Source organism: Manis pentadactyla, chromosome 1 (assembly GCF_030020395.1).
Source record: "Manis pentadactyla isolate mManPen7 chromosome 1, mManPen7.hap1, whole genome shotgun sequence".
NCBI classification, from domain to species: Eukaryota; Metazoa; Chordata; class Mammalia; order Pholidota; family Manidae; genus Manis; species Manis pentadactyla.
The window spans coordinates 157,987,828-158,007,158 of NC_080019.1; the positions used below are offsets into that span (position 1 = coordinate 157,987,828).

At 38.3% G+C, this 19,331-nt stretch overlaps 1 protein-coding gene and 1 long non-coding RNA gene across 5 annotated transcripts in view; one reads left to right on the plus strand and one right to left on the minus strand.

The window, feature by feature from the left end:
- LOC130683772 (uncharacterized) overlaps positions 1-9,744 on the minus strand; it is a 32,167-nt gene extending 22,423 nt beyond the window's left edge. The window contains exon 1 of the long non-coding RNA XR_008997707.1: positions 9,672-9,744. This is a non-coding gene — a long non-coding RNA (uncharacterized LOC130683772). The remainder of the gene's footprint in view (positions 1-9,671) is intronic.
- TMEM45A (transmembrane protein 45A) overlaps positions 1-18,010 on the plus strand; it is an 87,183-nt gene extending 69,173 nt beyond the window's left edge. For all 4 annotated transcript variants that reach the window (XM_057502136.1, XM_036916511.2, XM_057502135.1 and 1 more), the window contains 2 exons: positions 12,787-12,932; positions 17,522-18,010. In XM_057502136.1, coding sequence (XP_057358119.1) covers positions 12,787-12,932; positions 17,522-17,615 — 240 coding nt within the window. In that variant the 3' untranslated portion in view covers positions 17,616-18,010. The remainder of the gene's footprint in view (positions 1-12,786; positions 12,933-17,521) is intronic.
- The last annotated feature ends 1,321 nt before the right edge of the window (positions 18,011-19,331 follow it).

The following is a 19,331-nucleotide window of genomic DNA, read 5'->3' on the forward strand; positions in this document are numbered from 1 at the left end:
GTACAGAAGCTTTTTAGTTTAATGTAGTCCCACTTCTTCAGTTTTGATTTTGTTTCACCCAGCGAGGGTGTCCAGAAAAAAATTGCTCATGCTTCTGCTCAAGAGATTTTTGCCTGTGTTTTCTTCTAAGGGTTTAATGGTTTCCTTTCTTACATTTAGGTCTAATCCATTTTGAGTTTACTTTAATGTATGAAATTAGACAATAATCCAGTTTCATTGTCTTGCATGTTGTCCAGTTCTCCCAACACCAGTTATTGAAGAGGCTGTCTTTTCCCCATTGTATATTCATGGCTCCTTTATTGTATATTAATTGACCATGTATGTATAGGTTTATATCTGGGCTCTCTATTCAATTCCATTGATTTATGGAGTCTGTAGTTGTGCCAATACCATACTGTGTTGATTACTATGGCTTTGTAGTATAGCTTGAAGTCAGGGAGTGTGATACCCACAGCTTTGTTCCTCTTTCTCAGGATTGCTTTGGCTATTTGGGGTCATTTGTGGTTCCATATGATTTTAGAACTATTTGTTCTAGTTCATTGAAGAATGCTGTTGGTATTTTGATAGGGATTGCATTGAATCTTTAGGTTGCTTTAGGTAGGATGGCCATTTTGACAATATTAATTCTTCCTATCCATGAGCACAGGGTGTATTTCTATTTATTAGTGTCTTCCTTAATTTCTCTCATAAGTGTCTTGTAGTTTTCAGGGTATAAGTCTTTCATCTCATTGGTTAGGTTTATTCTTAGGTATTTTATTCTTTTTGATGCAGTTGTAAATGGAACTGTTTTCCTGATTTCTCTCTCTGCTAGTTTATTGTTAGTATATAAGAGTGCAACAGATTTCTGTGTATTAATTTTGGACCCTGCAACTTTGTTGAATTCAATTATTAGTTCTAATAGTTTTTTGGTGAAATCTTTAGGGTTTTCTATATATAATATGATGACAACTGCAAATTGTGACAGTTTTACTTCTTCCTTACCAATTTGGATGCATTTTATCTCTTTATCTTCTCTAATTGCTGTGGTTAGGACCTCCAGTACTGTTGAATAAAAGTGGTGAGAATGGACACTTGTCTTATTCCTGATCTTAGAGGAAAAGCTTTCAGTTTTCACCATTGTAATAATGTTAGCTGTGGGTTTGTCATATATGGCCTTTATTACGTTGAGGTATGTACCCTCTATACTTACTTTATTTAGAGTTTTTATCGTGAATGGATGTTGAATTTCGACAAATACTTTTTAGCATCCTTTGAGATCACCATGTGGTTTTGCCCTTCTTTTTGTTAATGTGGTGTACCACATTGATTGATTTATGAATATTGTACCATCCTTGCATCCCTGTAATAAATCCCACTTGGTTGTGATGGATGATCCTTTTGATGTGTTTTTGAATTTAGTTTGCTAATATTTTGTTGAGGATTTTTGCATCTATGTTCATCAGGGACATTGGTCTGTAATTTTATTTTTTTGTAGTATCTTTTTCTGGTTTTGATATTAGACTGATGCTTGCTTCATAGAATGAGTTCTTCTACTTTTTGGAATACTATTAAAAGAATGGGTATTAGCTCTTTTTAAAATTTTTGGTAGAATTCAGCTATGAAGCTCTCTGTTTCTGGAATTTTGTTTGTTGGAAGTTTTTGATTACCAATTCAATTTCATTACTGGTAATTAGTCTGTTCAGATTTTCTGTTTCTTCATGGGTCAGTCTTGGAAGGTTGTAGTTTTCTAGGAATTTGAGAATTTCTTCTAGGTCATTCAATTTATTGGCATATAATTTTTCATAGAATTCTCTAATAATTCTTTGTAGTTCTGTGGTATCTGTTGTGACTATTTCTTTTTTATTTCTGATTCTGTTTATTTGTGTCCTCTCTTTTTTTCTTGATAAGTCTGGCTGGGGTTTGTTTATTTTGCTTGTCTTCTCAAAGAACTACTCTTGGTTTCACTGATTTTTTTCTACTGTTTTATTCTTCTTCATTTTATTTATTTCTGCCCTGGTCTTTATTACATCCCTCCTTCTACTAACTTTGGGTTCCATTTGTTCATCTTTATCTAGTTTCTTTAATTGTTTATTTGAGATTTTTCTTGTTTCTTGAGGAAGGTAGTTCCTTTAGCCTTTGTTTACCTGGGAACTTTTTAATCTCTCCTTCAAATTTGAATGATATCGTTAGGTACTTTCCTTTAGAACCACTTTTGTAGCATCCCACATATTTTGGACTGTTATATTTTTGTTTTCATTTGTTTCCATGTATTGCTTGATTTCTGTTTTGATTTGTTCATTGATTCATTGATTAGTTAGAAGTATGTTATTTAGCCTCCATGTGTTTGTGGTTTTTTCCTTCATGTGATTTATTTCTAGTTTCATACCATTGTGTTCTGAGAAATTGCTGTATACAATTTCAATCTTTTTGAATTTATTGAGGCTCTTTTTGTGGCTTTGTATGTGATCTATTCTGGAGAACATTCCATATACACTTGAGAAAAATGTATATCCTCCTGCTTTTGGGTGGAATGTTCTATAGGTAAGTCCATCTGATCTATAATGTTTTGCTTCAGTGCTTCTGTTTCCTTATTTTTTCTGTCTCATTGATCTGTCCACTGATGTAAGTTGCACGTTAATGTCTCCTAATATGTATGAGTTGCAGTCTATTTCCTCCTTAATTTGGTTAGTATATGTTTTATATATTTAGGTGCTCTTATGTTGGTTTAATAGATGTTTATAAGTGTTATATTCTCTTTTTGGGTGATCCCTTTGTCATTATGTAATGTTCTTCTTTGTCTCTTGTTACTTTCTTTATTTGGAAGTCTATTTTTTCTGATATAAGTACTGCTACTCCTGCCTTTTCCTCCCTATTTTTTGCATGAAATATCTTTTTTCATTCCTTCATTTCACTGTGTCTGAAACGAGCCTCTTGTATACAGTGTATAGATGGGTGTTGTTTCTTTATCCATTCTGCAACTCTATTTTAATTGGTGCATTCAGTCCATTTACATTTAAGTTAATTATTGACAGGTATATGCTTATTTCCATTTTATTAATTGTTTTCTGGTTGGTTTTGTAGTTCCTCTCCCTTTCTCCCTCTTTTATACTCTTCTCTTGTTATTTGATCATTTTCTTAAGCATTGTGATTGGATTCCTCTATTTAAATTTTTTATATATCTATTATAGGCTTTAGATTTTTGGTTACCAGAAAGTTCATGGATAGTTTCCTAATTATATAACAGTCTATTCTGTTGATGATTGCTCTATTTAAAATGCAGTATAAAAGTACTTCATTTTTAGTCTTCTTCCTTCTCCGTATTTTATGTATTAGATGTCATAATCTGCATTTTTTTTGTGTATCCCTTGACTGATTTTGTGTATAGCTGGTTTTACTACTTTTATTTTGTTTGTTTTGTCATACCTGCTTGGTAAGTAATTTGTCTACCACTTTACTGTGGGTTTCTTTTCACAGGTGAAAACGATTTAGTTTTTAGAACATTTTCATCTATAGACATCCCTTTAACATTTCCTGTAATGCTGGGATAGTTGTGGTAAATTCCTTCAGACTTTGTTTATATGGGAACTTTTTAATCTCTCCTTCAAATTTGAATGATAATCTTGCTGGCTAGAGGATCCTTGGTTGAAGGTCCTTCTGTTTCAATACATTAAATATTTCATGCCACTCCCTTCTGGCCTGTAATGTTTCTGCTAGGAAATCTGCTGATAACCTGATGGGGTTTTTCCTTACAAGTAAGCTTTTTTCTCTCTCTGGCTGCTTTCAATACCCTTTCCTTAACCTTAATCTTTGTCAGTTTAATTATTATATATCTTGGTGTTGTCTTCCTGGAGTTCCTTTTGCTAGGGGCTCTCTGAGCTTCCATGACCAGGGTGTCTGTTTCCTTCCCCTAACTGGGGAAATTCTCAACAATTATTTCTTCAAAAAGAATTTCTACCTCTTTTTCTCTCTTTTCTCCTTCTGTTACCCTTATTATGCAAATATTGTTTCATTTGGATTGGTCACACAGCTGTCTTATTATTCTTTCATTTCTAAAGATTTTTTTTCTCTGTTCCTCAGTTTCATTGTTTCTGGTTCTCTAATTTCCATCTCATTGATTGTTTCCTCCACTTGCAGCGATCAATTATTCATTCATTCCATTGTATATTTCATTTCAGTTACTGTATTCTTCAGCTCTGACTGGCTTTTTTCAGCTCTTGAATTTCTTTGTTGAAGTCCTCCCTGGGATCTTCAATACTTTTCCAAAGATCAGTATGCGTATTTATGAATGTTACTCTGAAATCTTTGTCAAGAAGATTTGTGAGCTCCATTTCATTCAGCCCTCTTTCTGGTGTCTTGTTCTGGTAGTTTTGTTTGGAACATAATTCTCTGCCTCCTCACTTTGTCAGGGTTTCTGTGTTTCTTCCTTTGTAGTAGATGGATCTGCTATGCTTCCTCGTCTAGAGAATAAATGGCTTCATGAAGAAGGCATCCTGTGGTGGCCAGAAGCTTAAGACTCTTTCCTCTCCAGTGCCTGTTCTCCTTTGTGGTGGAGCCCCAGTTGCTGTTGGTGGACAATGGGTGGGCCACCTTTCTGTCTGTCTGAGGCAAAGTGCACCTCAGTCAACTGCAGTTGTACTTTGCCTCAGCTGGCCCTTTGTGATCAGAGCAGTACCTTCTGCTGGGATCATTGTGGGTGGGCTGCCCTCTGTCTGCCCTGAATCAATGATGCTGCTGCTGGGATAATGAGGTAGTGAGGCAGTGGTGAGGCTCTGGGGCAGGCACACCAGGCTGGTCCCCTCACCTTCCTTCCTGCAAGAAGGAGGGAGTGCTTGGAGCTGGCTTCTGCATGTACCTCTCCAGTGGGGCTGAGATAGGGCCAAGAAATCTGGGGAAGCCTCCCTCTGCCTTCTAGGCAGCAAAGTCTCTCTCTGCCTGCCTGGGAGCAAAGTCTGATGATATTGGGCTAAGTAGGCTGTTTGGTAGGCAAGTACCAGGGAAGTGCCTTGAGACTGAGCTGCCAGCAGCAAGGGGAATGGAGTATTTGGGGTTCCCATCAGCACCTGACCTGTTAGGCTGAGGGAATACTGGGCCAGTGTCATCCACCTGCTCTTTCTCCTGCAGAGAGAGCTCTGTCCAGCCCTCACCCCTCTGGTACCCTTCCTGCTGCTGGCAAATCTTTCAAACTGCTGCCTCTGTTTCGGATCTCAGTGGGACTGAGGGAGCATGCCTGTCTTCCACAAGTGGCTGGAGTCTCAGTCTTCCAGAGTGCTCCAAGTGTCCCTGGTGTCCAGACCCACTAATCATCAGAACCCAGTGCAATGTAGACTCATGTTCCCAGAACAGATCTCCAGGATTCTGCAGAGTTCCCGAGTGCCCATCCCCTCACCCCTCCATTCCTCTCCCTCTCATTTGTGGACTGGAATGGGGGAAAGGCTTGGGTCCCAACTGACCATGGCTCTGCCACCTTACCCTTCTCTGTGTGTTCTTTTCTTCACCAGGTATAGGTAATCTGTTCTGCAGTCTTCAGGTCATTTTCAGGGTTAGTTGTATTTGCTGCAGCTGCTTCCTTGGTGTGCGTGTGGGAGGAGGTTTCTGCCTTGCCTTCCTACTCTACCATGTTTTGTCTTTCCTCCCAGGATTCTTCCTATGTTTGCTAGGTCGAGTTTGTTAAAGAGCTGAAGATTCAAATAAAGAAGTTAAAAAATAAGAACAAAAGGAGAAACCCAAAGAGAGTTGAAGAAAGGAATAATAAAGTAAAAGCAGAATTAATGAAACTAATTAGTGTCCATTAATAATGATTAATTAAGAATATGAGGGAGGAAGCTGTGAGCTGTTACAGCTGAGAATAGGTTGACTTAATGTTGTCCTTTTGGGCAGAGAAATAAAGTTTTCATATTCCCCCAAAAGCTTTTCTAAGGAAAAGCAATAGGCTTCAAATCTTTGGGCATAAATCTTGATTATTTAAAAATTTTTTCCATGCACAAGTATATCTAGACTAGTTTCTTGTTTTTACCTGGACTAAATAATGTTTGGAGCCTTAAATAAAAATGAATACACAATATACCAATGGAAACACACACACTGGCAGGAAATGAAGGTTTAGCCATATTACCTTCAGATTCCTCATGCTCAGATTCCTCTGAAACAAAAAAGTCAAGAGACTTAGGTGAATTTATTATACTTCTTTTGGGGAGGAATTCAGTTCGGAGATGCAGATGTGAAGTGAGGAAGGAATTCATTAAAGCAAGAGTGGCAGGGAATGGCAGCTGCCTTGCAGGCAGCAGAGAGAAAGGAAGAACAGAGAGATAAGGGAAGTTCCTTGGACTGCTGCTCAGCATGGGGCACATCCCCTGCCAACTCCGAAAGCCAGGGTCACCTGGTGTCCAGTGTCCACTTGGATCTGCACAGTGTGGGAACTGAGTCTCTAGCACCCCAGGATTTGGGGGAGCCACAGAGCACTGGATGAGTGAGATCATGTTCTGAGAACTTCCCAGAGGTGAAGAAAGTAGACTTTTAGGCAAGCTACTAAAGAACACAGTCATACAGCTGCAGTTCTGACTGGTCACAGGTGATGGGAACTTCCAAGCCCAATCAGAGCTCTCAGCAGCCTCTCCCTGCTTCTCTGTAACCAGACAAAGAGTGAAGACTTGAGCTTAAGTCTGGAGGATAGAATGAAATAGCAAATTAAGAAAGCCATTTACCACTGGTAGAGCACAGAGACACTAAGTTGAGCAGTGAGAAGTTTAAGACAAAAAGGTCCACACTCAAATAAAGAGGAGTATAGGCAACCTCAGAGAAAAGACTCCCCTAAGGTTTTAGGGTCTGGGGTTTTATAGGGCTTTTTGGGTAGGAGTGAGCATAGGCATGATGTATACAGGTGATTTATAATTCCTTTGGAGTTTTGTCTTAACAACAGGGTTATTTAGATGACTGTGTTGGTACGGATCATGGCATTCTTTGTTCACATAGGTTTATTTACACTTCTGAGATCTGTCTCCTGCCCTGGTTACAAAGTTACTTAATTAAGGGGCAGGAAGAAGAGGGAAAAAAAAGCATATAGGTTAAGTTAAAGAATAAGCTGGGTCTTTTAGCAGGCTAAAGTAAATCTTATAATGGCACGATCTAACTGATACAATTAAGACATGGCTGCTTTCAGGTACTTTTCTTTATCTGGGGAATATCTGGACATTCCAAGTTGCTCCTGGCCTTTGCAGCTTCAACTGATTAACTCATTAATTCTGTGAGTCTTTTCTGGCCCTCTAGTTTTACCTGGTTAGCTTTTTGAGTCCCTTTTAGTGGACTTTACTGGCTTTATTCTCCCTCCACCTGCTCTTATCATTTTTCTCCCTAACACTTCCGTGTTTTGTTGCTTTGTGTGGTGTATGAATGTTTATTCAAAACTTCATCTTAAGCTGATAATATTACACTGTGACTTTTTTATCATATTTTTTGCCTCACTTCATCTCTATGTATGGTTAATGCAAATGCATAAACAGTATATAGATAGATTAGAGAAAATGTACATCTAGACTCTTGGAACTATGAGGAGATGTGAACTGAATGAGGCAAGTGCTCATATTGGCCACTTTTTAATAACACATATGTAGATGCTGGGTAATAAACAAACTTCGAGGGAATTCCCCTCACAGTCCATAAAAATGGTTTCTTTCCTGAACTACATTACAGCCAAATGTGTTTTCTCAAATGCTTAACCACATCATGCAATTTAAAGAAGAAAAAAAAATCCTTCAGACCCATTCATTCCATTAATCATGTTTTTTTTAGCTCTCTGTGTGAGAGACCTACTCTAAAGCTCAATTTTGCACTTGTCATTTCCAAGTTTCCTCCCATCACTGTCTGAGCTGTGGCACAGAGAAAACCAGGGAATAAGGAAGATGCTCCTGCTGTCTTTGCTTCTCATTACTTTGGGCAGTTGCTTCTGCTGCATTTCCCAGCTCCACTAATTGTCCCCAGGGACTCCTCCATGACTTCCACATCTCCCAGCCCAAACTAAAGCTCAGCCTTGTCTTGCCTTTAGGAAGATAAAAGTTATTTAGAAAATGGCAAAAACACCCATGAAGCACTAGTGGTCTAAAATCTATCTGATATGGTGGATCAAACACTTGTTTAGGCTTATAGTGTTGAAATAAGTGATTGAAGAATAAGATAAGACACTAGGAAATTCAAACTCTAACCTATAGGAAATGGGCCCTTGGCTTGTTGCCTATCAGAGATGAATCTATTCACGTTTTAAATGTGGATACTAATGAAGCTTAACCTAGTCAAAAACATGATCAGGAATGGCATACAAGATATAGCAGGAAAAAAATTCTTTTTCAGGCCTTTTTTTTTTTCTTGGAATTTTACATTAAGAAAGGATTAGGATAACAGATAAAAGAGTAGTGGTTGATTTCATACTTAAAGGAGGATTTAATGAGCTCTGGTATTTCTGGCCCTTAGTTTTCAGCTTTCCCAATTTACTTGCTTTTGGCCTGGAATGAATTTGGAATGTTTCTATGGCTTTCAGTATAATCACATCAGCTAACTGTTCTTAGGCTTCACAATGGATTCTGTTAAATCTTTAGCTTTCAGCATCAGACTCTGAGGGTCCCGATAAAATCAGCAGTAAGAATGCTCAAAGTTTATCTTTTCTAGTATAAAACAGTAAACATTTTGAATGGTAGAATTGATGATGACCAATTGAGGTGACTTAAGAGAAACTTTATTTTGAAAGCTCCAAAAAATGATTGTGACTATGGCATGTTGGCAGAAGTCCTTGAACTACCAGGTCAGGAGGTCTGAATTCTGGTTCAACCATATTAATCATGTGAATATATATAGATATTCTGTGCCTTTAGGTTTCCTCAACTGTAAAATAGAAATAATATCTCACAAGACAGTTGTGAGAATTAAACATTATAACTTGAAAATATATGATGCCCTAAGGAAATGCTGTTAATTCTATAGGAATTGGGGTGAGAAAGCTTCCAGGAGAAGGCAAAGTTGAGTTGGGATTTGAAAGATGGATGAGAGTCCCAAATGTGTCCAGGATTGAGGTTTGGAACAACTAATATTCCTTTGCCTATTTTGGTCTTAATTCATTTAGTTTCCTAGGGCTGCAATAACAAATTCCCACAAAGTGGATGACGTAAAGCAATGGAAACTTATTCTTTCACTGTTCTGGAGGCCAGAGGTCCAAAAATCAAGATTAGCAGGGCGGTTTCTTCTTGGTACCCAGGAGGAGAATCTGTCCATACTGCTTGCCTAGCCTGTTGCCAGCAATCCTTGGCATTCCATGGCTATAGCAGCATTACCCCAATATCTGCCTCCAGAGTCTCACCTGTGTGTTTCCTTATACATGTGTCTTTACCCAGCCTTCTTATAAGACACCAGTCATTGGATTTAGGGCCAATTCTAATCCAGAATGATCTCATCTTAACTTGACATCTGTAAAGACCCTGTTTACAAATAAAGTCACATTAACAGGTACCTTGGGGTTAGGGCTTCCACACGCCCTTTTGTAGGACACAATTTAGCCCACAACAACTGTTAACCCTTACTTCTGGGAGGTGGAGCAAATCATTTCCCAAGGAGGGGTGGTAGGTTGTGTAGAGGGCATTGGGGGAACATTGGTAGGACTGATATGTGGCCTCTGGGGAGCTGGTCTACAGTTCATTACACTCACCCCCTACCCAAGGGCCCTTTCTTGACATAGAATTTCTCTGTCACCTTCCATAAATTTCTGGGGGAGGAGGGCATGAGAAGCATGAGGATAATGATATCTTCTTGGGGCTGAAGTGAGGACTGAGAATCATTGTGAAGTTTATGTGCAAGAGTGAGGTTAACATGCCCAGCACATAGTGGTGCATCTGCCAGGTGGTACAAATCGCAATTCTCCTTCCAACTAAAGGGAATCCTTTAAAATGGGAAATGGTAACAAGTGAGTAGGGAGGGCACCAATTTTAGTTTTCCCTGATTTACTCAGATTATTTGAAATTCCAAACAGAAATGAAGGTTTCACTCAATATTGTAGACTAAATGCTTTCTTTTCCTCTAAGAATTTATTTATTAGATGTGTGACCATGGGCAGATTGCTAAACCACCCCAATTTTCTTATCTGGATAATAAGGATATTAATATATTAAAATGGGATAATTATACACCATTCAAGGACCATTGTAGGGAAAACTCCTAAGCACTGTAATTGACACATAGTTAACCAATATATGGTACACATTTGCACAATTACCCGTGTAATTAGCTTGGTTTTGTAGTTCATTTAGTTCTAGAGACCTGACAAATGCCCATCTATCTGTGTCTATCATCTATCTACCGTATTGTTTTTATTGGAGTAAAAGTCACATAGCATAAAACTAACCATTAAAAAAGTTCAGTTCAGTGGCATTTAGTCTATTCACAATGTTGTGCAACTATCACCTCTATTTAATTATAAAACATTTCCATTACTCCCAGATGAAAAACTCCAGGCCCATTAAGCAATCAGTCCCCCTGTCTGTCTCCTCCTAGCTCCTAGTAACTTGATCTGCTTTCTGACTCTATGGATTTAACTATTCTGTATATTTCATGTAAACAGAATCATACAATGTGTGACCTTCTGTGTCTGACTTCTTTCCCTTAATACAGTGTTTTCAAGGTTCATACATGTTGTATCATGTATTATTATGTCTACTTTTTATGGCTTAATAATATTCCATTATATGGATACACCACATTTTGCTTATTCATCATCAGCTGTGGACACTTGGATTGTTTCCAGCTTTTGCCTATTGTGAATAATTTTGCTATGAACATTTGTGTATAAGTTCATGTTTGAATACCTGTTTTCAATTCTTTTGAGTATATACCTAGGAAGGAAATTGCCAAGTCATATGATAATTCTATATTTAACTTCTTGAGAAACTGTCAAATTGTTTTCCACAGTGGCTGCATCCTTTTATATTCCCACCAGCAATGTACAAGGATTCCAATTTTTCCTTATCCTTACCAATCCCTGTTATTTTTTATTATTTTAATTACTGGCCTAGTGAATGGGAAGTGGCATCTCATTGTGGTTTTTATTTGCATTTCTGTAATAACTAATGATGTTCATCATCTTTTCATGAGTTTATTGACTCTTTGCATACCTTCTTTGGGGAATGTCTCTTCAAGTTCTCTGCCCATTAAAAAGTTATTTTTTAAATCTTCTTAGTTTTTTAACATTATAGACATAATTTTTCATTAGATATATGATTTACAAGCATTTTCTCCTGTGCTATGGGCTGTCTTTTCATTTTCTTGATGATATCCTTTGATGCAGAGGTGTTTTAAATTTTGATGAAGTCCCATTTATCTATGTTTTCTTTGGTTGATTGTGCTTTTGGTGTCATATCTAAGAAATCATCACCAAATCCAGGTCATGAAGCTTTTCCCTTTTGTTTTCTTCTAAATGTGTTATGGTTTTAGTTCTCATATTTAGGCTTTTGATTCATTTCAGGTTAATTTTTGTATGTGGTATAAGGTAAGGATCCAGATACATTCGTCTGTGTGTGTATATCCAGTTGTCTCACCACCATTTGTTGAAGAGGCGATTATTTTCCAATCAAATGGCCTTGGCATTCTTGTCAAAAACCAGTATACTACAGATGAATGGGCTTATTTCTGGACTCATAATTCAATTTCATTGATCTATATTTCTATCATTATGTCAATATACTACTCTGTTTTGGTTACTGTAGTTTTTGTAGTAAGTTTTGAAATCAGTCAGGTGTAAGACTTACAACTTGTTCTTTTTCAAGATTGTTTTGGCTATAATGGGTCTCTTGCAATTACATGTGAATTTTAGGATCAGCTTTCCGTTTCTGCAAAATAAGCCATTGGGATTTTGATAGGGATTGCGTTGAATCTGTAGATTGCTTTAGGTGTTATTGCCATCCTAACAATATCAAATCTCCCAGTCCATGAACATGAGATGTATTTCCATTTACTTAGATCTTCTTTGATTTCTTTCCATAGTGTTCTGTAGTTTTCAGTATACAAGTCTTGAAGCTCCTTGATTAAATTTATTATTAAGTATTTTATTCTTTTCAGTGCTATTGTTAGTGGAATTGTTTCTTAACTTAAATTTTGGGTTGCTCATTGCATGTGCATAGAGGTATAACTGACTTTTGTGTGTTGATTTTGTATTGTGCATGTATGCTGAATTCATTTATTATCTCTAAAGTTTTTTGTTCACTCTTTAGGATTTCCTCATACAAAATCATGTCATCATGAATATAGATAGTTTACGTCTTCCTTTGTAATCGGGATGCTTTTTATTTATTCCTCTTGACTAATTGCTCTGGCTAGAATTTTTGGTACAATGTTGAATAGAAGTGTTGAAATCAGACACCCTTGTCTTGTTCCTGATCTTAGGGAATAAGCTTTCAGTCTTTCATCATTGAATATATGTTATCTCTGTGCATTTATTTATTTTAAAACCTTTTGTACTCCAATTTTGAAATAACTGAGTGGAACTGCACAACTTAGAGACCTTTTTGGAAAGTCCACTAATCTCCAGAGATGAGTATTGTTAATATTTTGAAAATTAATTTTTAAATGTCCTTAAATTTCATTCCCTCCAAAATCTGACCTGTAATACTCATCTGTATTACCAAAACAGGCAGGAAAACCTGATGTCTCACACGTAGCATCTCAGATAATGGACATTATCTTAGTTACCATTAACCTTGGCACCAAGCAGTTTGAAATGCACCATTTTTGGGAATGTGGCTGGTTATTTTAATATGTGCCTTTTGTTTTAAATTACAGATTGGGTTTGTCCTTTATCCCCCCAGTGGAGGTCCTGCATGGGATTCAGTGGATCATGACAACATTATGTTTCTCACCATGTGCTTTTGTTGGCATTATGCATTAACCTTTATCATCATTGGAGTACTTTATGCCTTTGTTACCTGGTAAGTTAGTGATTTTTATTCATGGAATTTCTTCTCCTTGGTCTGATCATTAAGACTCAATAGTACTGAGCTTAAAATTCAAAAGGGGATTTCATTGCTTAGTGTTCCACAAGACAGAGTGCTGTAGTGGAAAATTATCTGCAAACACAAAAATTCCCAATAAAAAGAATAAGTGTTGGCTTAAACTTAGACTAACTCAACAGTGTCCCTACTGTGCCACTGACCCTTCAACACCATCTTCTGTGCCTCCATGTCTTTGTGCATGCTGTTTCCTTTTCTTAGCAGTCCTCCCCACACCTGCAGTGAGCCCTCTATTTATTTGCCCATGTGTACATCAGATTTGACATTTAATGTAATATTTCTAAGTAAGATTCAGCTGAATGATAACTTTTCACAAGGATCTGGATACAATGTTTCATGATGGATGAGGAGCAATATAACTGATTGATAAGAATGTATATTCCCAGCTTGCTATTTGGCAAATTATTTAGCCACAGTAAGTCTTAGTTTTGTTGTTTGAAAAATGGGGATAATAGTAGTACCTAAATGAGGTTATGTATCTAAGCTGCTTAGGACATAATCAAAGCTCAATGAAGGTTCTTCTTCTTAGTCTTGTTCTTTTTCTTATTCTTCCTGTTTTGTTCTCCTTCACTTCCTCTTCCTTCTGTATCAAAAAATGCATGAGGTCTTTACCCTATGTGAGGAAATAGACAATTTAAATACAGTACAATATGTGGAATTTGTGGAAGAACAAAGCACTTAGAGGAGGCCTCCTTGCAACTGAGAATTAAGCTGCAGCTTGAAGGGTGAGAAGGAATGGAGGTGGTGAGCACTGTTTCTTCCTCATCTCTCTCTAATGCCAAACCACAACTGGCCTGGCTGATTTCAGTGACTAGGCATGCAGGCTCCAATACCTAATCCTTCAGACTTGAGCACTGGTTGAAATGTTCTATATATGCACTCTTCATTATGGTAGCCATGAGCTGCATGTGGTTACTGAAGACTTGACATGTGCCTAGTACCACATTAATTTTAGTTAATTTAAGTATCCACAGATGCATAGTGGCCACCATATTGGACCATGCATATCTAGCAGGTTCTCTAGATTCCTAAAAGGCAGTCGCTGTCTCTAGGCCCAGGGAGGTCTCAGCCTCTGCCAGACCAGCTTTCTACTCTTATCTCTAGACATGGGCTCCAGGTGACTGCTCTTGGTCTGTCTGTGCTCCTCTGGGCTTCTCTGCTGAGTCACTGAGTGAGGAAACCATTTCCTGGTCTAGCTCCCATGTGTCTCTGCTAGGCTTCAGGTCAGCCTGCTTTGAGCTGTAGTTACCTTCTTCTAGAGGCCTAAGTACTTTGGGTGCTGGGAAGGATTACCATCTCATCGATTTCTTTTCTTTTTTTTTTATTAGTTTTATTTTGGTGTCATTAATCTACAATTACATGAAGGACATTATTCATTGGTTTCGATTAGTCCTATTCCAGTCCCCCAGAGTGTGTGCATGAGCTGCCTGTTAAGCATTGAGTGCTCTGCCATTGAGTGAGGCTTGGCTTCTTCCTCTGTTGTTCTAGGCTGACAATGCTCATCTCCTTAGGGGATGGGCAGCCTCCGAGAACAATGCCCACATTCAAGGAGCCCCTCTACCTCCTGTCAGCTCCCTTCCAAATCCAAATGAAGACTACTCTCTCTGCCTGTTTCAAAAACCTCCAGGCTCCTAATGAATCTCCTATCAATTTACGGTTCTTTAGAAACCAGAAACGCCATGTTTATTTTTTCAACTCCCTCCTGCCCCATGGCACCTTTAATTTTTTGACCATTTAGTTCCCTCTATCTGGGATATACAAAGTAAATGCTCATGTCTTCTATGAAAACTTCTGTGATTACTCTAGCCCTTGCTCATTTCCCTTCATGAGTTTTCGTAACACCTTAGTCTCTACCACACATCCTGACAGTTGGTGATCTATCTTGTGATGTTTACCATTAGCTCATGTGAATCTTATCTGTTAGCTAGATTGTGTCACCTTGAGAAAAAGACCCTTTTCATATTTCTCGCAGCTTCTGGCACACTGTCAAACATATAGTAGATACTTGACAAACACTTATTTGCTGTTTTAATAGATGTTTTAGTTGCTTGTTTCATGTTACTTCAGCTTCACTTGTTGAACAGTCATGTTTTATATGCTTCCAATTTTGCTCTCATATTGCTCTTGGAATATAAGATCAAGAGCTCATGTTCTGTATATGTGGATATAAACTTAAGCAAGAGCTTAAAAAATATCATGAAGATTTAGTAATGATTTTCAATTAAGTCACATGGCAGGCTAATTCAGTCCTGTAGTCATAAGGAGCTTTGAAAATCTGTTTGTCAGGGTTTGACTGTGGAATGGTTTGTAACTCAGTCACAGGTAACTGATTTTCAGGACATTAGACCAGAATTTATTTGATATAGCACAAAGATGGCCATGGAAGCAAAACTGGGTTTTGAAAGTACTACCCCCAAAATCTCTGATAAAGAAGCTGTACTTCCCAGCTTTCCAGAGTAATGGTTCAAAAATTTGCCTCATCCAGTCCCATGCCTGCAGTCTTGATTTTGACAGCTCATGGGAGGGATCTATCTGTTTTGAAATCCTATTAAATGTCTTACTGTATTTTATATTAAAACACTACTGTTGTACAGAACTGTTTCAAAAGCCCCTCTCTATGGGTAGAAATATTGCCCCTTTCAGGCTGGTTTTCCAAGCAATGATTCACATGAACCACTTTGAAGAACAAAATAGAGATGACCAAATTTCAGGCATATGATAGTTTGCCTTCTGGATGTTTGATTTCCAGATAGACTCTGGAAGTATACCTAGAGTCTCAGCTTTGCTCTTTCTTGTATTAACTGAAGAGAACATATAGAATCCTGAATTTGTGATATTCCAGGTACTAGTTATTATTTATACTGCCCCTTTATTGCTCCCTCCCTCAGTCTGTCTCCAGTGGTCTTTCTGCATGTGCCAGTACCTGGGGCTACAGGATGCAGGCGGAGCCTGAATATGCCTTACTCAGTGGCTCCCAGCAACAGCAGACACAACCACAGAGAGGAGTGCAAACAGGAAGAGTCTCTAGGGTTTATGTTAACCATTAATCTGTAAGAAGTAGCCATGTTTTTGCTTTATTTTCCACAAAAATCATGAGGAATGAATCTACTGAATGAGTTAACTAATTAATCCATTTCATTTAGCATGTATTGAAGTTGTACAATGTAGAGATAACTGTGTTGGCTTAAAAAAAAATACAAACATTGTTCCGGTCTTTAACTTATTTAAGATGATTAGCCTTTTGTGAGACCAGTACCTTGAAGAGTTGAGGACATTGGGAGCAACATCAATAGTCAATTAATAGGGCAAATGATTTTCAGTGGTTTTCTTGAATTTTGATGAGTCAATAGATGTTATTGATATTTCTCAGTTGTGTATTGGAGAAATTGAAAATGACCAAAGAACGAACCTCTATAAAGAGGTGAGTGATGTGAACTCCTAGAAGACTTCTCCAAAGGCCACTGATTCATCAAATGTGTGCTGAGTCACTTTTATGTACCAGACATTGTTTTAGACACTTGCTAGGGTTTGGGTAGAAAATAAGATGAGGTCTTTGCTTTTATGAAGCTTATATTCTGGTGGGATCCAGAGCATAAATAAAAGCATTGCATATTAATAGCAGAAGGCCAGACTTTCATTGGAGGAGGAAGAAAAGCAGAAAATAAGGTTAAAGATGCAGATACACCAGTGAAGTTTTTCATAAAATGAGATTTGGTACATTAACTTTGTTTGCACATTTCTGGAAGTTAACTATATTTTATTGGTACGGGCATACTACAATGTCTTTAAAAATAGTCATGAAGAGAAAATACTTGGCCTAGTTCTTATTTCAAAGAAGTGGAGAGCCTGCTGAGTTTCTGCCACTAAGACCCCTCATATCTTACAATGTCAAAATTTGTAATTGCTGCTTCCCCCAAAGCTACAGATTCTGTTAATCTATGGAAACAGTTGCAAGGTGGAGGGCACTTCTTTCAATTTCTTAATTTATCATGGGCTTTCACAAGCAGATGAGCAGCCTGTGGCCTGGGCAAAAGCACTCCTCTGAAGGTGTGAGTAGGGACTGCAGTGTAGCCTAGACCTGACAGGGGGCCTGACAGTGGGAAGGTGTGACTTCCTTTACAGGATAGGGCTCCTTTTTGCAATACACAGCTAAGAGTGGACTTGATAGAGAAGCTCAGCTGATCTTGGTTACATCTGGCTTGCTACAGCCCAGAAGTTCTCTTGTTTGTTTTAGAAATTATCAAAGTTAATAGTAAGGCATCCTCTGATGTCTAATTAAGCAAACATGTCACGCATTTAAAAGTCATATTTTATCTGTCTATTTACATCCTGTTTTAATCCATAAAAAATTTTAAGGTAACTCCAAAGCCAAATAAAAGTGATTTTCTTTTTTGGGTTTGCCCCTCCCATTTGCACAGATAATTTAGAGTTTGTTTTATTGTAGATAGATATTGCTCTGGGATTTTATTTTAAGCAGCATAATGTGAAATGTCTTTCATTCTCTTCAGGTTGGTTAAATCTCGACTTAAAAGGTTCTGCCCCTCAGAAGTTGGACTCTTGAAAAGTGCTGACCGAGAGCAAGAATCAGAAGAAGAGATGTGATTTCAATGGGCAATCCAGTCTTTCTAGATGAACTTTTTTGCATTGTTTTTGACCTATTTTGTTTGGAGAACAACCAAATGGGGATGATTATTGGTGTACTTTTTGCATATCCAATTTTGTTAAAATAATTGCATTTAAATATTTTATTTTTAGTTTGAAAATACTTGGGATGGTAAATTCATTTTGCACGTCAATCATGGTATTTGGGGTGTAGAGTGACACTTCCAAGGTTGTCTAAAATTTGATTCCCTTGCTATGAAAAGTGTTTCTTTAATTTTGCCTTATAGAAATGCTAAAGGTTCCTGGGCTTCCTACCTTTTGTAAATGGTTATACATGGAATTATACTTGTTCATCTTGTTGCTGCAATGCAAAATAAAAGAGTACATTAAACTTGGCTCAGACACCTCAAACCTTTTTCTGTAGCACCTTAGCTGTCTCCTGGGTAAAGTAAGCCAGAAGCCATCCTGAGCTGTTCATTCTTTCAGAGGGGATAAAAGGGATGATTCCCTAGGATTATGGATACAGTAAGAGATTGGGAAAGGAGAGTTATGTGTTATGTATATCATAAAAAGTCATCAGACACCATAGCATGGCCACCATACCATCTCCTCTGCTGAAATGGTTGAGGTGTTAATATAAGAAAGTCTTTCATGGAATACCTGGGTAAAAAGTCAGAGCCCTTACCTAGTCTGTGGGCTAAGTAGCCCCCCCATGGAGAGTCAAGAAATGTTATTTCTAATTCTGACTCTACCACTAACCAGCCTCTAAGGCTTTAGCAATCACCATGCCCTTTCTCTCTAAGTAAGGGAATTGAATTGGGTGAACCATGGGCCCTTTGTGACTGTCACATTTTATGAATCTAGAGTCTCTGAAATAGAACTGAAGCCTGGAGACAGCTAACTTAGTACAATGTTAGTCGGAAAAGCCAGTGTGCTGTGACAGAAAAGGTAAGGAGGGGTCCTGGAATCCTTGATGGGTGACTCAAATAAGGAGGAAAAGGGGCAGCTCGGGGTGAAACGTGGGCAGTTAAATCCTGAAGCTCCCTGGCACTGCCGAAGCACTGACAAATCCAGAAGTCTATCCTAGTCTGGCATTATCGCTGTGGCACTGAAGAGGGGGGTGCAGTGGATTCTTTTGGCCAAAGAACTGAGCACATGTAAGTTTATGTGAGGGTTGAAAAGAACTGATGTGGGTTCCTCAAGTTTATATTGAAGAATTCAGTAAACCTCATTACATTTCTGGCATATGAAATGCCCACAAACAACAGTCCTCAGGTGATCGTGGCATTTTGCCCCATGTCCTAATGAGCCAGCAGAAATGTCCGTTCCTCCAGTCTCTGCACAGAGAAGTACAAGCAGTCTGCACAGTGACAGGAGCCCAGCGAGTTCTCAGGGGAGGAACACTTGGTTCAGATCTAAGTCCGCTGTCTGGGACTTCTGCCTGTAGTCCCTGATGTGAGCAACAAATGTGAGCACCATTACTCAAGGTGACTTTATGGAGACCTTTGCTAAGGAAGGGGTGGGGGAGGATGCCCTCCTTTACTTTCATTTGTGTTTTATCTCAACATTTTCAAAAATCTGGGATCTCAATTCCTGAGCACTTGCCAGCTCCCTTCTGTGGGTATCTGAGGCTTTGCCTGCTATAACCCAAGTCAAGAAACTGAAGAAGTAGGTGCAATGGCAGCATTGGCTGTTGACGTGAGGAGCTCAGCTTCT